This window comes from Cinclus cinclus, chromosome 16, assembly GCF_963662255.1.
Source record: "Cinclus cinclus chromosome 16, bCinCin1.1, whole genome shotgun sequence".
NCBI lineage: Eukaryota > Metazoa > Chordata > Aves > Passeriformes > Cinclidae > Cinclus > Cinclus cinclus.
Genome location: NC_085061.1, coordinates 2,164,765 through 2,186,016, shown reverse-complemented (window position 1 = coordinate 2,186,016; position 21,252 = coordinate 2,164,765). Strand labels below are relative to the sequence as shown.

The window sequence follows — 21,252 nt, the reverse complement described above, 5'->3', positions numbered from 1 at the left end:
TTCTGGGTTGAGGAGCTGGCTGGGTTTTGCCAGCTGATCCCACACACCGCCGGGTTTCCACTCTAACCAGCTCCCCTAACGATGCTTTCCAGCTTTTAACGAGGTCGGAGGTTACCCCAACCTGGAAGAAGCCTATTTAAAGGCTGTGCCATCCAAGATCATTCCCAACACTACCTGCCACTTGCCCAGGGCTGATGCCATGCACCTCTTCCGAGACCCAGTCTCTGGAGATCTGCCCTGGACAGGGATGACTTTTGGGCTGTCCATCATGGCCACGTGGTACTGGTGCACGACCAGGTAAATGTAAACAAGAACCCCTGCCCCAAGGAATGCAGCCTGGGCTCCACCAGCTCTGCAAGGCCACCATCACCAGCCCCTACTGGTCTTTCTGACCCGTGGGCTCAGGGGGCTGCTTTTTGGAGTCCACACAAGCACCCTGGGCCCCCACAACCTTGTTCTTGAGGTGCTTGGACTGGGACAGTTTGGAGAGCGGGATGCCCAGGGGTGTCCTCATCTCCTCCGTTGGTTTCTGGCTCTCAGGCAGGGAGGTGAAGCGTTTTCCTGATGCTCTGGGGTTGTTTGGGGGCAGGTGGCCAGGTGCCGTGGGCTTGCTGGGGCTGAAGGTTTTGCTCTGCCAGTAGGGCTGGCTGCCTGCAATGGTCTTTTTGGGTTCTGCTCCCTCCCCTCTGTACTTGGAGGCCCCGAGGGGTTTCTCGTGCGTTGGGGAGCAGGAGACCTCCTTGCCCTGCTCTCTGCCCGCCGGGGTCCTGGGCCGGTAGTGGTAGATGTGTGTCCCCTGTTAGGGAAAGAGCAGAGGCAGAGGTGAGCTCTGGCTGTTGGAAGGATGCTGCTCCCTTCAAGGCCACCTCTTCACCTGCCTGTGAATCCCTCTGTCCCTTGGTTCCTTGCCCAAATTCAGTGGCAGCTCAAAAATGCCCCAAATATTAACTATGGCTGCTTATCTGGTTCCTGACTCTGGTACCAAACATTCCAGCACTCCCAGCAGCCACTTCTCAAGCAGCCCTGGCAGTCTGGAAGCTGTCCTGAGCCAAGTCTCTCCTGCCTGGAAATCCAGGACAAGACATCTCAACACCTTCTCTCCAGCAGCAGCCTGAACACCCACTGGAATCATCTCAGCCCTCATGTCAGGCCTGAAGAGCATTCAGTCATCCAGACCCAGCCTGTGGGGTGAGGTGACTACCAGGATCAGATGAAAGGATGGAGGGCTGGGAGAGGAAGGTGGGAGCAGTGAGCTGCAACACCACTGCAGGGGTGGCTCTCATTAGCTGGGTTGAGACACACGTTTGGGCCGGGTCTGAGCACTACTAATCTTAATTCTGGCCTGGGTAAGGCTGTTACACATGGCTGTGGTCACCAGATGTTTATCTCCCCTTTGGGTGTGCCTGTGCAGAGGTACCAGGGGAAGGAGGTGGGATCTGCTGAGCCAGAGAGCTGATGGCAGGAGGAGCTGGGGCCAGGAGGCTGCAGAGCTGCCTGTGCCAACCTGCCCTGCCTCTGCCATGACCCTCACCTGGCAGCAGCTTGATTGTCAGGCAGTCTCAATGTCCCAAAGGCCTCCCTGACCCTGGAGCTGACACCTCCTGCTTTGACCAGGAGGGTTGTGTTAAAGCAGTTTAGTTTAGGTAGTCTGAGATGGATTTAATTAGGTGCTTAAAATCAGTGTTAAGGTATGAGATGGCTTCGGGTGAGAAGGATTAAGGATGATTTTGCTTTTCTCCCTCTGAGCTCATCATGTGCCTGAGCTTGGGTGGTGGCTCCTGACGTGCTCTGGCTCTTAGGAAGAAGTTAAACCATGGCTTTCCCAAGTGTCCCACCCAGGAACTGGCACTGTGTCCCTCCTGCCCACCAGCAGAATGAGGCACAGCTTGCTCAGGAGAGCCTGAATCCTGCTGGGTGCTGAGCACTTCTCTGGAAGCCTTTGGAGAGGCTCCGAGCTCTTTGAAATCAGCAATTCCTACGGATGTTGTCTATTTAGGAGGATTGCCTCAAAGCCCAAGGGGTGGCTGTGTTGTGGATGGACACAGCTTAGCCAGAGCTTTGAGGTGTGATGGTTTGAGTGGAGCTGTGGGAGGAGGAGGCTGGACTCGGTTTCCACATCATTGTGGGCACTCTTTGGGGAGGAGATCGGATAGAAAGGGTAAGAGGGGTGGAATGGTGGTGGGGAATGGTTGCTCCTGGCTGGAGGATGTGCTGCTGTGGTTGCACTGGGCTTTTTTGGTGCTGCAGTGTAACCCCAACCCGTTACTGGTCTGGAGAGAAACCCCACTGCGGGTTGGGTGCATGTCTACACTGCATTTGGGCCCAGTGTCTCCAATATTTAGGATGCAGTTTGGCAAGGAAGAGGCTGATGTGGGAGAGATGCTGGTGCTGCTCAGCTCTCCTGCCTGGCTTTCCACAGGTCATCATCCAGTGGTCACTCTGCTAAAAACCTGAGCCACACCAAGGCCAGCTCCATCCTGGCCAGCTACCTGAAGATGCTGTCCCTGTTCCTCATCATCATGCCAGGGATGATCAGCAGGGTCCTGTACCCAGGTAGGGTCCCCCCATGTGGCCCTGGAACTGATGGGGTGGGGTTTTCCCCCTGTCCCTGGGGCTTGTCTGGAAACCTCTGCTCTGCACAGACCTGGGGGGCTCTGCAGGTGGGAGAGGGACAGGAGAGGACCCAGGTGTCCCTGGCACTCTCCTTGAGCTTCCTTTGCATCCAGGTGTGAATGGGGTTGTGTATTTAGGGAAGGTGATGTCCAGAAAAAAAAAACTGGGAGAGAAACTGGTTTCCATGTGTTGGTTTGTAAAGATCTCAAATTGGTGAACCAAAACCACTACATGGAAAATAATGATGTTTGCCCTGAGTGAGCCTCCACCTGTGTTTTGGGCTATAATGGGGCAATGGGCCAACACCTAAGAAACGTGGATCCAGAAAACAAAAATATTTGGGAGAATTGATAGAGATTTCTGTCAGATTTGAGTTTTCAAGAGTTAATCAAGGGTTACTTCAATTTATTATTTTTACACATGGGAGAAACTCTTCCTTGCACCTCTCCACTGAGTGCTGGCTTTCCTAACCCTGATGCTGTGCTAATTATCTGCCTCTCATCAAAGGGCCAGAACAAGTTACTGCAGGAACACCAGCGTACCCAGCCGTCCCCAGCAAGGTGGCACCTGGGACCTGGGTCACAGAGCATCAAAGAGCTCCATGCTCCTTGCCCTGCAGGGCTCGGGGGTATTTGATGTGCAAGGATTAAAGCTCTGAGCTCCCTGTCACTGGCTGGGAAGGGAGAAGCAAGTGGAATTTGGGTAGTGAATGTAATTCCTTGTAAATACAGATTAGGTGTTCAGCTGGGATAACCTCAGGCAGTTTCAGCGATTTCAGCTGCTGGTTTAGCCCTGGGGGTTTGAATGCCCCAAAAACAGCGGGCGGGGAGCCTTGGCAAGCCAGAAATGCTTGGCAGAGGTGCAAGAGGCTGCAGAGCTTGGGTGGAAATGGGGGATCACATTGTCATCACCCCTGCACGGGACGATGCTCTGGCTGTGGTGGGGATGCTGCTGTGACCTCGTGCTCCCAGCAGTGGAATTCTGGCTGCTCCCCATGGAATTGCAGCAGGGTGCTGGCCCTGTGAGGTGACAAGGTCTGGCGTCACCCGTGGATCAGCCACAAAGCTGCTGACTGTGCCACTCGCCCACAGAGGTTGCTGTCCCTGTTTCTCCGCTGTCTTGCTCTGCCTAATTATGTGTCCGAGCGCTTTCCCTTTGATGCTAATCACCCTGGCAAGGCGCTGGAAAACAAGCCTGAGAAGGACACGCCTGCACCCACAGTCTGTCCCCAGCTGGGTGTGATGCCACTGCTGATGGGCTGTGGATGGAGCTCAGAGAGTCCCAGCACCTCTGTGCAGCTGTGCCCCGTCCCCAGCCCAATGCTGTGGGACAATCTTTAATTAATTATCAAAACCTTCCCCTTTAACAGCCATCCCCATTGCTGGACACCAAGAGCTGTGGCACGGCCGCTACGTCTTTGGTCACCTCTTGGGTCACCGTGGCCACGTGCAGGGTGTTATTCTCCTATGTGCGAAGTCTGATCTCAGCATCTAGGACAACACCAAAGGTCGCGATGACACCAAAACTCAGGATGACATCACACCTCGGCTGAGCTGTGGTCACCTCCAGGTTTGCAAACCTTCGTGGAGTGGAGAAACATAAGGTTGTAGCAAAAAGTCCTACCTGGGCAGCACTGCTGGGGTAGGAGCTGTTGCCATCCAGGATGGTGCGGGGCCGGATACGCCTGATCTCCACGGCGTTGCTCCTCCTCTTCGTCACGTCCTCCAAGCGCACGTGCTTCAGGGAGGGGAGGCTGCCCAGGGGGCTGATGAAGGTGCCCCGGCTGATGTGAGGGTCACTGAGCTTCCTCTGCATGGGGAGGATCTCCCCGTTGTGGGTGACATCCGAGTTGGTTCTGCGGAGGGGCCCGTAGCGATCCCTCACCTCGAAGTACTCGTCTGAGATGGAGGAGGCGTTGGAGCGGCGGTAGCTGTGGTCAGCAGAGCTGCTGGAGTAGCTCTCCTGGTCACTGAGGGTGATGTACTCCTCTTCCTCCTCCTCCTCCTCTTCTCCCAGCCCGTTGTGGGTGCAGGGAGGCCCTTTGTCCTCCTGTGGAGCTGCCACTGGCCGGTCTGGCTGGATGTGGGAGGTCTCCACGGAAGCTCGGTTGGGTTTCTCCTCCCACTCCTGCTTCATGCCCGTGTGGTCAGCCCGTGGTGGCTGTGTGTCACTCTCCAGGACAGTGCTGCTGTCACAGCTTGTAACCACTTTGGTCATGAGGACACCAACAGGGACGGTCCTTGGCTTTGGAACTGGAGGCTGGACATCCTCCAATGCCTCCTCCTGTGCCTTCAAATGGTGGCCCAGTGGCGAAGAGGCAAGCGTCCCCACTTGCCTCGTTGTCCAGCTGATGCCTTCTATGGGGCTGGTGGTGGGGGCTGCAGGAGCTTCCATGGGGGGCTGTGGGATCTGTCTATGGCTGGGGGACAGCAGAGGCAGTTCCTGGTCTGAGTTCTTTCTGGCCTCCATCTCCCTGTTCTTCAGCATCTGCCGGTGCTGGGCACTGGCCTGGGAAACATCGCAGACTTTGATGCGGTTCATCTGTGACAGCTTCACGTTCTTGACCTTGGGGTCAATGATGTTGATGTAGCCCAAAACTTCACTCCCAGGCTCAGGGTCAGGCTCCACCCAGGTGGGCAAGTAGTCAAACATGTTGGCTTTCTCCAGGTTCAGGAGGCCGGGGTGGATGAGCAGGGAGAGGTCAGCCATGTCACCGTGCCGGTCGCCCCCCTGGCCCTCGGGAGGAGCTTTGCCTTTGTTGTCAGTTTTCTGGTTTTTGTCCTGGTTCTCGGATGAGGTCTTGCTGATCTGGTCGGCACTCTTGGCCTTCACCAGGGCGTATTTGGGGTTTATCAGCTTCTTCACCACGGCGTTGGCAGGGGTCACCGGCACCACGGAGGGCAGCGTTACAGGCTCAGGTTCGGGCTCTTCGCCCATGGAAATGGACTTGAGGCTCACCCCCTTGGACATGAGGTACAGCTCCTGGAACTGCTTGTCAAAAGCCTCCACCACCTGGCCTGAGAGGACCGTGATGACATTTCGGTCCGTCCTCGCCGCGGACCAGGTGAAGCTGGAACAGAAACACGTTGGAGACTCTCTGAGCACTCGCAGGTAAATAACACCTCTCCCCAGCCCTGGCCTTCTCCAGGGACTGATGGTGCCAGCAGGGACATGATCTCACTCTAAACATGATTAATAATAATAATAATAATAATAATAATAATAATAATGGGATTGACAGAAGAGCTCCCATTCCAAATTAGAGTGAAGGGTTCAAGCCTTGAGTTCAGTGGGACTTGAAATAAAAATAAAAGGTATTTGCAGTTTTCCAGTTTGGTGTTGGCTGCTTTTCCCATCTTAGTTTAACTAAGAAAATCAGCTCTTAAGTGGATGTGATATTTGTTATGGCTAGAAAGGAGAAAATGTTTCAGATTCATGTTTATAAAGCTTGTCTTTTAGACCTGAAACCTGACCAGGGCTGGTCTGTTTGTACCAAAGTAAACTTTCTTTTGAACAAACTGAAAAACACTTTGTGTAGGAAACTGTGATAGCTGAGGTTGGTGTGAGAGCTGGGACTAGCTGTGCTTTGGTACTGTGGTCCTTCCTTGTGCTCAAGGAACACTTGGTATGTCCCAGAACCTCTGAGAAGGATGGGTGTCCTAGACCTGGTGGTGTAGGGAGTAGTGGGAAACCCTCGGGCCCACTCCAAATCTCCTCAGAAAATCTCCCAGTTTAGGAGGAGGAAAGCAAATCTGCGAAGAGTTCCTGGTGCCTTGGACCATGTGGGTTCACACTGATCCTTTGACCAGCACTTCCCTGGGGTGGGAGAGGAGATGTCAGTGATTTACCTGTAGGAGCCACACATGGCTCGATCCCCGTCCACGAACATGAACTTCTGGGCCAAAGCCCCCTTGAACTTGGTGGCCGAACGGGTGAAGAACTCGGTCCCCCCCGTGCTGCGGACGCGCAGGTTCTGCAAAGCAAAGGCAGAGCTGTGAGCAGGAGTGAGGAGCTGGTGTGAGAGCATCACCCACCCCTCCAAGAACCATCACCCATCCCTGTGGGAGCTCCACAGCTCCTCTGAGCAGTGGGAATGTTCTTCGTGGTTGGGTCAGTGATGGGGAGATAAAATAACTCGCCCAAGGCCAGGCAGTGAGCCATGGACTCGTGGCTTGGAGAGTTTCCCATGTGCCAGGCTGTGTTTGCCATCTCTTGAACTCGGTGTCCGTGGGTGAGCGCTGTGCTGGTGCTGCCAAGCATTCCCCAGCTCCTGCAATCCATGCAAATGCCACCATGGGAGAGGAGTTTCCACACCTGCTCCCAGAGGGAGATCTGCAAGGGGTTTTAGGGGGAGGTGGTGACCCCAGGACAGCCCACGTAGACCTGCTGGCAGTGGGTTTGTCCTACCCCACACTCTGCCTTTTGCTGTGCTCCTAAATTTGGGTATCTAGTCCTGCTTTTAGGTGCTGGTGGGAAATCAGGCAGTGGGGAAACATCTTTTCACCCTCGGGAAATGAAACCTGGTGATGTGGGAGCAAGTCCCTGGAGTGGAGTTGGGTGTCCTCCCAAGGGAGCCCAGTGATGCAGGGGCAGCCCTGGCTCTGTGAAATTATTTTTTGGTTGTTTGTTTTTTATCCCCAGTCTGGCTCCTGTCTCCGGTGTCTCCATGGAGGGCACTGGCACATTCCACAGCAGAGCAGATAGCATCTCCCACAGCAAATGGGCTCCTTTGGGTGGGGAGAAATATTTTCTTAAGAAAGCACTTGCATTCCTCCTGTTCCTGCTGGGCTGTTGGTAATGCTGTTGCAAAAGGCTCTGTGTCATCACTGGGTCATGCCCTCCATGGCTGTTTTATTGTGTGTTTTGTTTTGGTTTTTAAAGAAAAGCATCAAAAACATTTGTCTTCCCCTCTTCCAGCCTTTCTCATCTGCTTCCCTGGGCTTGCTCTCTCTGGAGACCGTGGCCAGGCACAGCCCTAAGCCCAGGTGCAGCCTTATCCCTGCTCCCTCAGGCCTGACAGGAAAATTCAGTGCAGATAATGTGAAAGCAACAGCTTTCCCGATTGTGTTTCCAGGGAAGTTCCACACACTGAACAGAAAAGGTCTGGGGGGGGAGAATCTTTTGCCAGTTTTGGTATTTTTTATAGCATTTTCTTTTTGCTTGCTGTAGTTGGGGCGAAACTGGTGCTGAGCATCCTAATGTCTGTCCCTGTGCTGCACTGAGCAGGCTGGGATGGCAATTCCCATCCCCATCCCCTGTTATCCCTACACATGGGGCTGCTGAGAGAGCACCCAAGGCTTCACCCTCTGCCCATCGCCCACTCGGAGCCAACCCTTTCCCCAAACTCAAGGAGCAGCTCTGGGCTTTTCTCATGGAACAACGCTCCCGGTGCTGGTCCTTTTTCCTCCTGCCACTGCTGTTGAGTAAAATCTGCTCCTTTAATCCCTGCCGAGGCAGCGGGACAGCCGAGGAGCGGGGCTGGGTGAATCATTCCCCAGGCAGCCCTTGCCCAAGCCTTGCCCAAGCCCGTCGCTAATTGCCAAGAGATAACGAGGGACGTTTCGTTAACATCTCCTGGTTTGAGACACGGCTCCCAGACTCTGCCCTACTTTCCTCACCTCCTCCTGCACCCCGTTTGCCGGCTGCAATGTGTGGCAAATCCCAACTTCTAGACATTTGCCGAGCTCTGCAGATGTTCTCCTGCTTTTCCAGTCCTGCCACCGGGCTGCTAATGCAGGAAAACACCGGAGTGCGTCAGCGCTGGCTTTTCTGGTCTTGAAGCAGCAGCAGCCTGCGGGATCCCAGACTCTCGAGGGAGTTTGGACGCAGGTAAAAGCTCGGCTGTGTTTAATTGTTGGGAGCAGCAATTAAGCCAGGCCGGCAGGCACGGCAGCTGGGGAGGGTGTGAGGCTCGGCCAGCCTGTGCTGTGCCAGTGTTGGGGTCCCTGAGCTTGCCCCACCTCGTGCCAGCCAGGTGTGAGGGTGTCGTGGGCTCCTACGTGTTCCTGCTCAGCCTGGGGTTGGCCCTCACCGTAAGCAAATCCAGGGAGCTTGCCCGGGCACGGGCCTTGCCAGCGGGAATTTGGCAGCGGGCGCGCGGCCGGCTGACGTCAGGAGCAGCAACATCACTTTTCTGCCAAGCAACATTGCCATTGTTCTTCACTCCTGCCATTGTGGCCAGGAGTGGGGGGGTCTGCAAGCCCCCAGTGAGACTGTGGGGCTGCTCTGGTGTGTTCGTATCTGATGGTGGTGGTGGGAGTGTTGTGCTCTCGGCAGAGCCTGGGACTGTGCTGTGGCTGGAGTGAGGGTCCCTGCTCTGGCTGCTGCTCCTGAGGGTGAAATAACCCCCTGTCCCCTTCTTTGCCCCTTCTTCTGTGTTTGAGGAGCACAGTGATGGGCGATTTTCTCTGCACTCCCCACTCTCACAGGGATGTGGAAGGGGAATCCCAGAATCGCCTGGGTTGGAAGGGACCTTAAATCTCATTCCATGCCATGGGCAGGGACACCTTAAACTAGACCAGGTTGCTCCAAGCCCCATCCAACCGACCCCTGCACTGACAGGTATCCCCCACTGTGCTTTGCCTTCCCTGGTTTTCCACGGGATTTGTGCGCAGCAGTGATTCCACGTGCATCCGTGGCCGGAGAACCTGCGCGGGCAGATCGGTCCCTGCAGCGTGCGCTGCCCAGCACAGTGAGAGCAGCGAGGCCATCCTCAGCAGCTGCCAGGGCCTCAGGCAGCGTGGGAGCCTCCCTGCTCCGCTCCCGGCCCTGTGCTGGGGCGGAGGCTCCGGAAAAGGGGAAAATCGAGTTTTTTAATTCCAGCCTCTGACTTGCGGGAGAGCCCGAAAGCGCGAGGAGAACCGGCCGGCGGTCGCTGCTGCCGGTCCTGCCCCTGGGGCAGGGAGCTGTGACAGCCTGATCCAGCCCTGGCACAGCACCTGCTGCTCCCTCTCTCTTGCCAGATCGTTCCTCGGGAGGAGCTGGGCTCGGAGGATTGCCCTGGGATTTGCTGTGCCCACCCTTGTGAGGCTGCACCCCCAGTCACTGCTCTGTCCCAGTCTCAACACTGGGTTCCAGCAGCCCCGTGGGTTTGCTGGGTGCAAATCCACATCCCTGCTTCTTTCACCAGTTCCCCTCCATCCTGCTGCTCCTGAATTTGGGCATCACCTCCAGCTTTTTGGCTACAGGAATAATGAACTAAACTTTTCTAGCACTGGGGGGTTGTGATTGCCCAGGACGGGAGGGAGCAGAGCTGATAACTCTGATTATCTCTCCGCCTTTGGAGGATGTTCCCTAGCTCTAGACCCTCAGGTCATCCCTACCTTCAGGTGTCCAGCGTGCATGTGGGCTCGCTCACACATCTGAAGGAAGTGCTTCACGTTGGTCTCATCCAAAATGATGTAGACTCCCACTTTCCTCTTGAAGCCAGCGTCCAGGAGGTCCTTGAAGATGTCCACATCGGTGAACATGTCCATGACCACGGCAATGACCTGGAGAGGGGAGAGGAGAGATGAGTCTGCTGGCCAAAGACAACCCAAGGTACAGTCAGTGCTTGTTTTGTGAGAGCCAAAGCATAGTGCTCCCTGTAGGAGACTGGAATTTGGGGTGGGGGAACCCAGGATTGCTCCCAGCTCCAGTGTGAGGATGGAAAATCCTCCCATTCCTCTGCAGTCAATGTGATCTCCAAGAGAGGTAGATGTGGCACTTGGGGACGTGGTTTAGTGATGGCCCTGGCAGTGCTGAGTTGATTGTTGGACTTGTTGGTCTTTGGATGTTTTTTCCAGCCCTAACCATTTCAGTGGCAATCCATAGCATAACCTACTGATGAAAAAAAGAGTTACTGAGGGTTAGTCTAACTTTCCTGCCTTTAACAGGCTTCACTTCAAAATTCAGAGTCAAGTTTCTGGCTGAGAAGTTTGGCATCCCTCTGCTGTCAGCATTGCAGGGAGCATCAGAAGGGGAGACCTTTGATGCACAACGATCACAGAATTGTTAAGGCTGATAAAAGACCTGTAGGATCATCAAGCCCAACCACTGAGCGATGTGTCCATTTGTCCTGGTCTCACTGCCCAGTCTGGGGTGCTTTTCCTCCTCCACAGCATCCCTCCTTTCCTCCCAGGCTGTATGGAAGGAGCAGAGCCAGGACAGCAGGAGTAGTGGCTGCTGTGTTTGTCACAAGGCAGTGTCACTGATATTCACAAGCTGGAGCTGCCTTTGTACCCAGGGCGTCTGCTGCTCTCCCAGGCACGGCTGGGGCTGATAGGAAAATGGATCTGAGCCACGCTGGGAATTTCACTGGAATGTCTGCCTGGGCACTAGAGGTGGCTCTGTGCCCACGGGTGTTGATTTCCTGGTGATGGCATCACCTGTGACAGTGAGCAGCAACTTGTGAGATCTGGCAGGCAGAGGAGACAGCTGAGCATTCCAGGGCAGCTCCACAGGGATTTCTCCCTCTCCTCATCCCAGGGAAAAGGCTTGGCATCAGGGTGCTGGCTTGTCGTTGTTCCATGGCTGGAAACCTGCCAGTGCTCCCATCCCTGTGGCCATTTGAGGAAGGTGCCCTGGGCTGGGAGCAGGTGGGTGCTGTCAGCCACTTGTCCTTCCAGGAGGGCCCTGCTGGCCATGGCATGTGGCTGAGCCAGGGAGGACACCAGGGAGACCCCAGGGCGCTCCTCCCTCAGGAAGGAAGGGGTCAGGATGGTGCTGGGTGCTTGCACCCAGTCCAAAGCTCTCAAAGCACTGAGCTGCCTTTTAATTAGTTTTGTGCCACGGGACGTGGAGAGCTTTAATTAAGCAGAGGATTGTTATGACACCGCTGGCTCTTCCCTTCCTTTTCTGCAGGCGATGGGGGGAAGAGCAAGGCTGTGTGGGGAGCCCCAGCCTGCTGTCCCTGATGCCACCCTGGTGTCCCCAGCCCTGACCACACAGGAGTGTTTTGGGAGGTGCCAGTGAGCCAGGTGAGGGGGCACTTTATGGCTTTGCCACTCGATTTTAACTGAATTCCCATTTATCCTCACCTGAGAGCCTCTCCCCAGGCTTTGCTGTGAAAGGCTAAACCCTCACTCCCTTGTGCACCCACTCGTGTGTTTTGCTCATCCTTGCTGTCCTGAGGGGGAAACTGAGGCAGGAACCAGCTGCTGGATTTGCATGGATGAAAAGAGGGATGGGTTCAAATCTCCTCTGGGAGCTCTGGGCTTGGATTTACTGTGCTCAGCAAGAAACTGGGGAGGAGCTGAGCTGTCTTCCATGAATCCTGGGTAAGGGACACCTGTGGTGGGACAGTGGCTTGAGGACGAGAGTTTGGTGGCAGATAATTTGCTTCTGATGCTCCATGCTCGCATCACTTCTCCTGTGCACTGTGTTTTCCCCAGGAAAAGTTGAACACTTGTAAAATGGGGATGAGAATAGCGCTGACCTTCACTTTGGAGGGAAAAGAACATTTTCCCCTTGTGGTCCCAGCAGTGCCGAAGCCTTGGCTCAAAGCTGTGGCTCTGGAGGTGTGAGGGGATTCTGCAGGGCAGGGCACTGTGCCCCATCCCCAGCTCTGCTCACACAGGCAGGGCACTGCAGGCAGTGGCCCAGGGTGGCACTGATGAACCCAGCTCTATCTGCTTGCCCACGTTTTGAACCCAATCCTCCTGCTCGGCTGGTGCATCCTGTCACTGCTCAGCTCCTGCTTCCCTCCCCACAGCGTCTTGCCTGCAGGACAGGCTTGGCCCTGGTTTGTCACCGAGATCTCACACGATGTGCCAACACTGCCCTGGCATGAGGACAGCACTGGCAGTGCCCTCGGTGTGGTGACTGTCCTGGTCTGGCTGAAATCTGCTGCTGGGCTGCCTGTGCTTCAGCCCTGGGATGGCAAACCCTGGCACAGAGATGATCTGTAAAGCACGGAGGCCTGTCTGCTCCGGAGCAGTGAAATCCTGTGTGCTCTTTGCTTCCCAGCTTTGATTGTCTGGAGCAAGCTGTGCCATCTGGCTGTGAGGAGCGAGCTTGTCCCTTGTCCTTGTCACCTCTGCCAGGGCAGTGCTTGGTGCTGGCACGTTCCCTTTCCTGAAGCCCTTTTGCTGCTGTGTCATCCCAGGAAGCTTCGGATCCCTTTGCCCTTCTCCTGGAGGGTGCAGAGGAAATCAGCCCTAAATCTATGGCTGGAGGCTCCCAGTGCTCACACAGGTGAAACTTTTCTTGCCAGGGTCCCCGGAGCTGCCAGAATCCATGGGATACAGCAGATGTGAAGGTCCTGGGTCCCAAATCCCTGAGGAGCAGTGAGCATTGTATCCCCGTGGACACTGGGCATAAACTGCAGGATCATGTTTTATAGAGGAAGTTGCAGCTCTTTATTGTCTCACTATGAATCATCAGATAATGACTTTTGGGGTGCACCACGTGGGCATTTAATAAATTAGGCAGGCACCAAGGCACAATTAGAGGAAGAGTGTTGGGATGCAGGAGAGGTGGGACAAGTAACATTAATAATTGCTCTCCCCTGTCGACCCTTTCATCCAGGAATGGCAGAAGGTTTTGTAAACAGTAATTAATAGGGCCTCTCAACCTTCACTGGAAGTTGCTCAGGGTAATTTCATCACCACAATCCCAACCTGGAACCTCAAGTGAAGAGAGGAGGTCAGAGTCATTGCTCTCTCCAGTGGCTCTGGGCCAAGGTCAATGTTTTCATGCTCTAGTTTCTGGTCAGAGAGAGCCAAGAGGAGAGGAGGAAGGAGATCTTCCTTCTTGCCATCATCGAATCATTCAGGTTGGGAAAGACATTCAGGATTGTCAAGTCCAACCTTGGAGCCATCACCACTTGTCACCAGCCCAGAGCACTGAGTGCCACACCCACGAATTCCCTGGACATCTCCAGGACGGGGACTCCAAACCTCCCCGGGCAGCCCCTTCCCATGCCTGACCACCCTTTCTATGAAGAGATTGTTCCTGATGTCGAGCCTGTGAACTTTGCAGCCCGAGGGGATCCACAGCAAGGAAGAGACAGCCGTGCCATGGCTTGACCTGGTGAAAGTCTCTGGGGTGATGCCCCACATCCCTCACCACCTCTACTTGTTGGCCACAAAGCTGGGATTTTCAGTGAGAGCAGGGACGTGGTACAGGGTCCTGCCTCTCCTTTCTCCCATTCATTCTAAGAAAGAGGAGGGGATCATTTGCATCTCCCTCTCTGGCATGGCAGGGTTTGAGGCTCTGAACTCTGCAGCATTTCATTCATGCAAGCACCAGGGCTCCTCTGAGCCTCAGAGAGGCCTCACATCCCTGGGCTGTGTGACCTTCCAGCCCCAGCACTGCTCTCCTGGGCTCTGAACTATCCTGCTATAAAACTCCAGAGGACTTTGCTCTCTCATGGGACAGCGACTCTCAGCGGTGTTTGGGGTTTGGCACCGGGAATGTTGCACTGTGAGCGTCTGGGACGATGTCTGGAGCAAGGGTCATCCTCTGGCAGGGAATTGTGAACCTCTCCCAAGCCTGTGTTCCTTCGCACGTGGTGGAGAGCATTTCCACTGCCTGGTGGAACAGGACAATTCCACAGGGATGTCCCCAGGGAGGACAGAGCACATGGACAGTGTATGTGACATCTTATGGTGGCAGCAGGGGAGTCCCTTTGTCCACTCTTGGCTTCCTCAGCCAAACCCTTTCACCTCTGAGCTGCTGTGAAGACCTTGAGTCTGGGCAGAAATCAGCAGGGTGGTCCAGCCCAGTGTCCCCCACCCTTAGGAGCACCCACAAGTTGTCACCTTGGCTCCACTGTGTGACAGCAGGCTCAGCCTCAGGGACTTCTGTCCTCAAATACAGGATGGGAGACCATGGAAGAACCCCACTCTCCAGCCCCTGTAACTCCTGCCATCCCCAGACCCTGCAGCATCAAGCACTCACCCATTTCTACATTTCCTGAGGCACCATAAGCTCCAAGCAGGCTCCTGCATGTCACCAGTGGTGTCACCATGTCTCATCCCACAATCAGGGACCGTTTGGATGGGGAGGCAGAGCCCAGCCCTGCTCAGGAGGCATCAAGGTACCAGCGATGAGCACAGCAGCATCGACTGTGGCCATGTCCCTGTGTCCTGGAGAGGCTCCAGGGGAGGTGGGGATGTGCCTGACTCAGCTGCCAGCTCTGAGCAGGAGCAGGGTGTGGGGTGACTCAGGAGGAGCTGTTTGCGTGGGGGCGGCTGGGATGCCGTGAGTAGACAAAGCCAGGTGGGAGCTGCAAGCCCGAGTCAGAGGCAGCCCGAAAGACCCGAGGATGAGACATTATTTGTTGTGGGATTGTTCTCCCATCCTCCATCCTGCAGGATGTCAGCTCTCCCTTTTCCCTTTGCTCTCGCTGCAAGAACCGTGGCGGGAAAAATGTCAGAGGTGAGGACAAGTCACCTCGACTTCTGTGAGGTGACAGTGGCCAGAGCTGGCTCCTGTCCAGCGAGGCAGCCCCGACACCCCCAGCAGCCATTCCATGATCCTGCTGCCTTGAATTTTTCTGCCTGAGCTGGTCTGGAGAAGCTCTGCTGGCTGCCCGTCACAGGTTTCCCTCTCTCCTACCAGGATCTGCAAACCCCAGCATTATCTCTGTAGCAGCCAGGTGAACCTGACACATCCCAGCCTGTCCCCTCTGCTCCACAGCTACCCTGGCAGGGTCTCCCTGTTTTCCTGCTGGAACATCCTCTGGGTTGGGAAGCTCCTTCCTTGGAGCTCTCACAGAACTCCAAGAACTTCAAAGCACCAAGAAACCAGGTACCAACCCTTCCTGCACTTCCCAGCTGGGACTGGGTCACTGGGAAACACCAACAACATCTGCCCACCTCTGCTGACCTCCAACACAGGCCACCACGTCCCTCCTTCCCTGGGTGATGGCTCATGCATCCTCACGCACTCCCTGCCCCTTGGTTTGATGCCACAGGGAGGACAAGTCTCAACCCAAATCCCTTCAGCATCTGCCCAGCCTTGTCCCGCTCACCAGCTCACCCTTTTCCTCTGAGAGCCAGGATGAGGCAGCTTGGAGCACTGCAGCCATCTCAGGCCAAACTAGACCAGAAGCTTTGGCTACTTTGCCCCAGAGTCATGGAATGGGATGGATGGATGGATGGATGGATGGATGGATGGATGGATGGATGGATGGATGACACAAGGACTGAAGCTGGGCCATGACCCATGGGTCAATATTGGACAGCTGGTGGACCCAGGGCCTGAAGCCAGAACATAATCCCAGGTTCCTGAATGCTGTCACAGCAGGAGTAATGATTGTGGAGTGGATTGGGACCACGGGCTCAGAGCTGGAGAACAGCTCAACCCATTTTTCTCCCCAGCAGTCTTCCCGCAGGGACTCTGGGATGAACAGCGCTGCTGTAGGGATATTGGGAAAGGCTGTGCTGCTCCCAGGAGCGCTCAGCCAGGTTAGCAGCATCCTCAGCAAAACCCCATCCCCAAATATTGGTTACAAGGAAAAACCTGCACGCTTGGCCCTGCTCCCTCTGCTTGGGCAGAGCTTCCCGCAGGACAGGGATTGCCTGGCTGGGCAGGACTTTCAGCAGGACGCCTTGGGGCCAATCCTGCCCCATCCCCGAAGCACACCTCACCTTCTGAGCCTGGCAGATCATCTTCCTCACCACCTCCTTGATGTGTGCCTGGCCCTCGATGGGTGGCTGCATGTACACGGTGGCCCTGGTGACACCGCGGTAGGCGATGGTCTCGGGCCAGCCCAGGTCCAGCTGCGGGATGGAGCGGTCGGATCTCTGGGGCCAGTACTCCAGGGAAGGGGCCATGTCCTGCTCGTCCCCTTGGCTGTTCCCATCGCCCTCGCTGTCGCTGCTGCCGTGCCGAGGGATGTACTCGGAGCCGGGGTCATAGGTCTCCAGCGTGTCCAGGATCTTCTTCAGCTCCAGCTCGGACAGGAAGTCCCTGATGTTCTCCCTCTTCAGGACTTCATAGAAGGCGTCGGGGCCACGGGAGGCCAGTGCCTCCAGGGCCAGGCGTTGCTCCTCGCTGTAGAAGAACTCGGGCTTGGACTCGCTGGACCTCCAGTTGACGTGGCTGTCGTCCAAGCACTGCACCTGGGAGAAAGCCATGGTGACCCCGCACACCGGTCCCCTCTCCCGAGGGAGCTCTGTGCCCCCAGCGAGCTCCGGATGTCGGCAATAAATAGGAATTAATTATTCTCCAGTCTTTAAATACACAGTTTGCTTCACCCTGTCCGGTTCAAGGCGCAGCTCGGGAAAGGCACCGCTCCCTTTTCCAGCAGCTCCTGCCACGCCGGAGCTTTTCCTGCCGGGGAGGAGGCTTTGGTTTCTGGCTCGCTCCCGGCTCCAGGCAAAGAAAACGCGGAGCTTCCCACAGCAAGGGCTGCGTGACCAGCCCCAGGTGTCCCCACACCGCCAGCAAGGTCCTTCACCCCCGGCTCCGCTCTCTCCTCATCCTCCGCTCTTCAAAGACAACTCTTAACACCGCACGAAAATAAAAAGCGGGGAAGAATCAAAGAGAAAAGCGGCTTAACGCAGGGCAGCGAAGAGCAGGGTGTCTCGGCCGGGGTGCCGTGCCTGGCTCTCGTTCCCGGAGCAGCGGGGCAGCCGGGGGTTTGCTCGGCTCCGTCCCAGCCTCCTGAGCATCGCCCTGGCACCTCCGGGCTCGGGGCTCTGCCGGAGCGCAATGCCGGGGCCGGACAGGTAAGAGCAAGAAGTGAAAAGAGGAAAAGGAAAAGAGTGATTCATCCCTCCGCCCTGCCCCACCTGCAGTCACATGCTGCCTTCACACATTCCCTGCCCAGCCCGATTAACTCTTTCGGATGATGCGCTCTCACACCTGCGGACCTGAGCTCCGAGTCCCCCCGAGCGTGCGGGTGCGGGAGGGTCCTGGGCGGCTACAGAGGGCTTTGGGTGTTTTGTCTTTTTTTTTTTTTTCAAAAAATAGTCTCTCTCCTCTGAGATTCCCCCCTCTCCCGGTGTGCCGGCTGGTAAGTCAATATTTTCCAGGAAAAGAGCTCTGTCCTGTGGTTAACCCCTCCTGTGCTGGTGCAGGAGCTCGGAGCCCTGGTGGGTCCTGGGGGCCAGCACCGAGTGGGAGCTGCCAGAACGGTTCAAAGCTGCACTGAAGTGGGTTTAGACTGGATATTAGGAAGCATTTCTTTATGGAAAGGGTGTTCCAGTCCTGGAACGGGCTTCTTAGAGAAGTGGTCAATGCCTCAAACCCGTCAGTGTTTAAGAGGCATTTGGACAATGCCCTTAATTTTTTTTGGTCAGCCCTCAATTGGTCAGGCATTGGGACCAGGTAATTGTTGAAGGGCTTTTCCAAATGAAGCCATCTATTCTGTTCTGTTCTGTTCTGTCCTGTCCTGTCCTGCCCTGTCCTGTCCCCTCCTCTGTGGGGTTTGCAGCATGGTCATGATCACATCACCAGATCTGGCTATGACAGATTTCATTAATAACTGCGAGATGGACAAAAAAACCCACCCTGGATTCCTCACTTGGTGCTCACAAGCCACAAATGTGGAAGCTTTCCTGAGCTTTTCTGCCGGAAGTTCAGCTGAAGACAAATTTCAGGAATTGGGGTCAGATCCTTGCGCCAATGCAAAAGAGAAAAGTGCCATGGGCTGTGTGTCTGTCCCTGGCGTTGGTGTGGCTCATCTGGATTCACAGCCGGATAAATGAGAGCCCTGCCTGAGTCAGGTTCCCGAGGGGAAGCCGCCTGTCTGTCCGGGTGCTTGGCCATCAAAGGGCTCCTCTTTGCAGGCACAGTGGCCCTGCTGGTCCCACAGTGACAAATTGTGCCTGGGCTTGTGCCCAGCCCTGGCCTGGGCTGTGCAGGAGGTGGCAGTGGGGCTGGGGGACACAGGGATGTGATAGCTTTTTGTTTGATGGGATCACAGATTTGTTAAGGTTGGAAAAGATCACCGAGTCCAACCCAGCAGTGCCAGGTCCAACACTACACCGTGTCCCCAAGTGTCACATCAGCTTGGGGCAGACCAAAGTGTTTGTCTCCCACAGAATATCGGTTCAGGAGGTTTTCTGGGGGCAGCTGGTGACTTTATGACTGACCCAGCAGGGATTTCCCAGTAGTGGGATGACATTCCCACACCGTGGCCTGGTCAGTGATTGCTGCAGCAGAGACTGAGCGAGCTGGAACCAAACCTGGGTGTTTGAGGTGAAATCCCAACACTGCTGGCAACGATGGGAACAGCAAATGGGACAGAGGTGAGCACTGAGCCAGCAGCCAAGACCTCTTTGGGTATGATGGGAGATGGCCCAGATGGGTGCTGGAGTGTGGGTGTGTGTGGCGTGGCAGGAGCGTGTTGTGGTTTTCAGTGCCTCAGCCACTCACTCCGCGCGTTTTTATTGTGCCAGGAGATTTACAGGCTCTTTCACGGGGTGTGTGCATTAATGATTTATTGCATGTGGGGTAAATACTGCATCCCAGCCATCCTGTGCTGTGTGCTCTGCTGGTGGGGGTGGATTGGGGTAGCAGAGCCCCACACCTGGAGCATCACCACCTGAGCCTCACAAGGGGCGATGGCACCTGGGTCCCCCATCTCCCCATCATTCTCCATCATTCTCCCCCATTCTTCACCCCTCACGGTGAATTTAGCCCCTGAATTGGGTGCAGCCCCTGTTTGCAGGCTCGGGTTGCTGTGGCTGAGCAGGTTGGTCCTCATCATCTCAGGCGTCCCTGGGTGGATCCAGCTGACAGGCAGCACCCGCTGCAGACACGGCCCCTTTTCCTGCAGATGGAAGCATTAATTACAAGGTCCTAATTAATTTTCCGTTTTTAGCAGAGGGCCTAAAAGTGAGGCAGTGGGGTATGACACTGGGCTCTACTCCCAGCTCGGGGGCTCCTGCTTCCCACTCACTGTGAAGTCCCACCAAGAGTTGGGGCCTGGGGCAGGCATTTCAGCTGGAATACAAAATCCAGACACTGCCTTGCCCTTTGGAACGTTTTCCACCCTCCAGCCACCAAGGATTTGCATGGAGCCGTGCACAACGTGGTGTTTTAGGGAGGGGAAACTGAGGCACAAAGTGCTGATGGCAGCTTTGCTCACGGCTGCTGCAGGAAGGAGTCAGTGGAGCCCCAGTGCTGACTCTGACCTTGGGGAAAGGTGGCCCAGGTTGGGCTTTTTGGCATCCTTGGGATGTGCTGAGCATGGCCTGTGGTTTGCCCGCAACCAAGCCGTGCTCCCATCGCACCCCACGCCCCTTTGTGGAAAGTCCTGGGGTGTCACCGCTGGTGTTTGAGACAAACTGGGAGGCTGAGGGTGGAGGTCACCAGGCAGGAGAACCAGGACAATGCTGCCAGTCCTGGGCAGGGATCACCCGTGATCATCCCCGTGCTCCTGCCTGGGCAGGTGCAGCCTGGAGAGCCAGGCAGCCCATCCATATTTATGCCTGAGATTAATTCCCATCCATTTTAATATTTTATGAGCGTAACCATTAAAAAATAATAATAAAAAAAAAAGGGCTCAGCGCTCATTGAGGCATAGAAATAATTGGGTGTTGATGGTCCTGGCGCCCTGCCATGCAAATCCCAGGAGCTGCTGGTGCTGCCCATGCCCAGGAAATTGCCACAACAGTGCACAAACCCAGCTGGGCTCGTGGGTGGGGATGGGCAGTGCCTGCCCTGGGGCTCTGCTGCCTCTGGCTGTAGCTCCAGGTCCTGGTGGGGCTCTGGAGATCACCCCGGGGCAGCTGTCACTGGATTTAATGTGGGAATAGGTCCAACCTGCACTGGGCTGGGTGTGGGCAGCAGGAGGTGAGGGGTGGGATGGATCCTTCTGTGTTGGAGCTGAGGGTGGCAGTGAGGTGGGCGAGGCAGAGGTGGATTTTTACCGGGAATGTGCTCCTTGCTTCTCCACCTGCTGTCCTGCCAAGGTCTGGGCATCGTGGCCATCCAAAGGGTCAACAGTGGGAGGGGGCATGAGGGGGGTGAAGGGGTGCAGGGCTGGCTCCCAACCTGTCACCTGCCTCTGTCCCCCAGACACCATGGCCTGTGTGGACCCCGAGGAGTGCAGCTGTGTGGGGGGGGGGGGCTGCCGTGGGCTGCTCCAACCTCACCCACCCCAAAATGGTGGAGGAGCTGATGCCCAGTGGTAGGTGAGTGCCAGGGGGTGACTCCATCCCCACCGGGCTTTGCTGCACCCTGGGGTGGGGCTGCCAGGGCTTGGATATTGGGGTGGGGGGACCCCACGGATGATCTGGGAGGGTCGGGGGGGGATCCCAAGGATGTTCTGGGAGGCTCTGTGTTGGGAGAACCCCACGGGTGTTCCGTGCATGGCACAGCCCGTGCAGCCCCTCCAAGGGTCGCTCCAGAAGTGAGATCAGGACATGTGAGGTCCCGGGGTGCAGCCGAATGTTCCCAAACTCCATCCTCGCCTTGGAGGAGACCCCAGCGTGTGGCTGCAGAGGGGCAAGCACCAGCCTGGGGTTATCCTGTCCCATCCCATCGCTCCCGGTTCAGCCGCTCCCTCTGTCCCGCAGGGCTGTGGGGGTCTGATGATCGCGGTGATGATGGCAGCGCTCGTGTCATCCCTGACCTTCATCTTCAACTGCAGCAGCATCCTCTTCACCACGGACATCTGGAGGAAGCTGCTCTTACCGGGAGCTGCTCCTGGTGGGCAGGCAGTGACCGAGGGTTTCGGGGACACCCGGGGGTTTCGGGGAG

General features: G+C 56.0%; 1 protein-coding gene across 1 annotated transcript; it reads right to left on the bottom strand.

Moving 5' to 3' along the window:
- Window positions 1–376: 376 nt before the first annotated feature.
- Window positions 377–16,676, bottom strand: FAM83G (family with sequence similarity 83 member G). The gene is made up of 5 exons (XM_062503515.1): window positions 16,188–16,676; window positions 9,936–10,103; window positions 6,462–6,586; window positions 4,237–5,683; window positions 377–796 (listed from the first exon to the last, which is right to left on the bottom strand). The coding sequence occupies exons 1-5, from the start codon at window positions 16,674–16,676 to the stop codon at window positions 377–379; spliced, it is 2,649 nt and encodes an 882-aa protein (XP_062359499.1).
- Window positions 16,677–21,252: the final 4,576 nt, after the last annotated feature.

Bases quoted from the DNA above. Each gene is read 5' to 3' on its own strand.
- FAM83G (XM_062503515.1), bottom strand. From the start codon at position 16,676: ATGGCTTTCTCCCAGGTGCAGTGCTTGGACGACAGCCACGTCAACTGG. The intron at 10,104-16,187 runs GTGAGGTGTGCT...TCCCCTCTCCAG, and splicing joins TGATCTGCCAGGCTCAGAAG to GTCATTGCCGTGGTCATGGA. The intron at 797-4,236 runs GTAGGACTTTTT...TTTCCCTAACAG, and splicing joins ACCCCAGCAGTGCTGCCCAG to GGGACACACATCTACCACTA.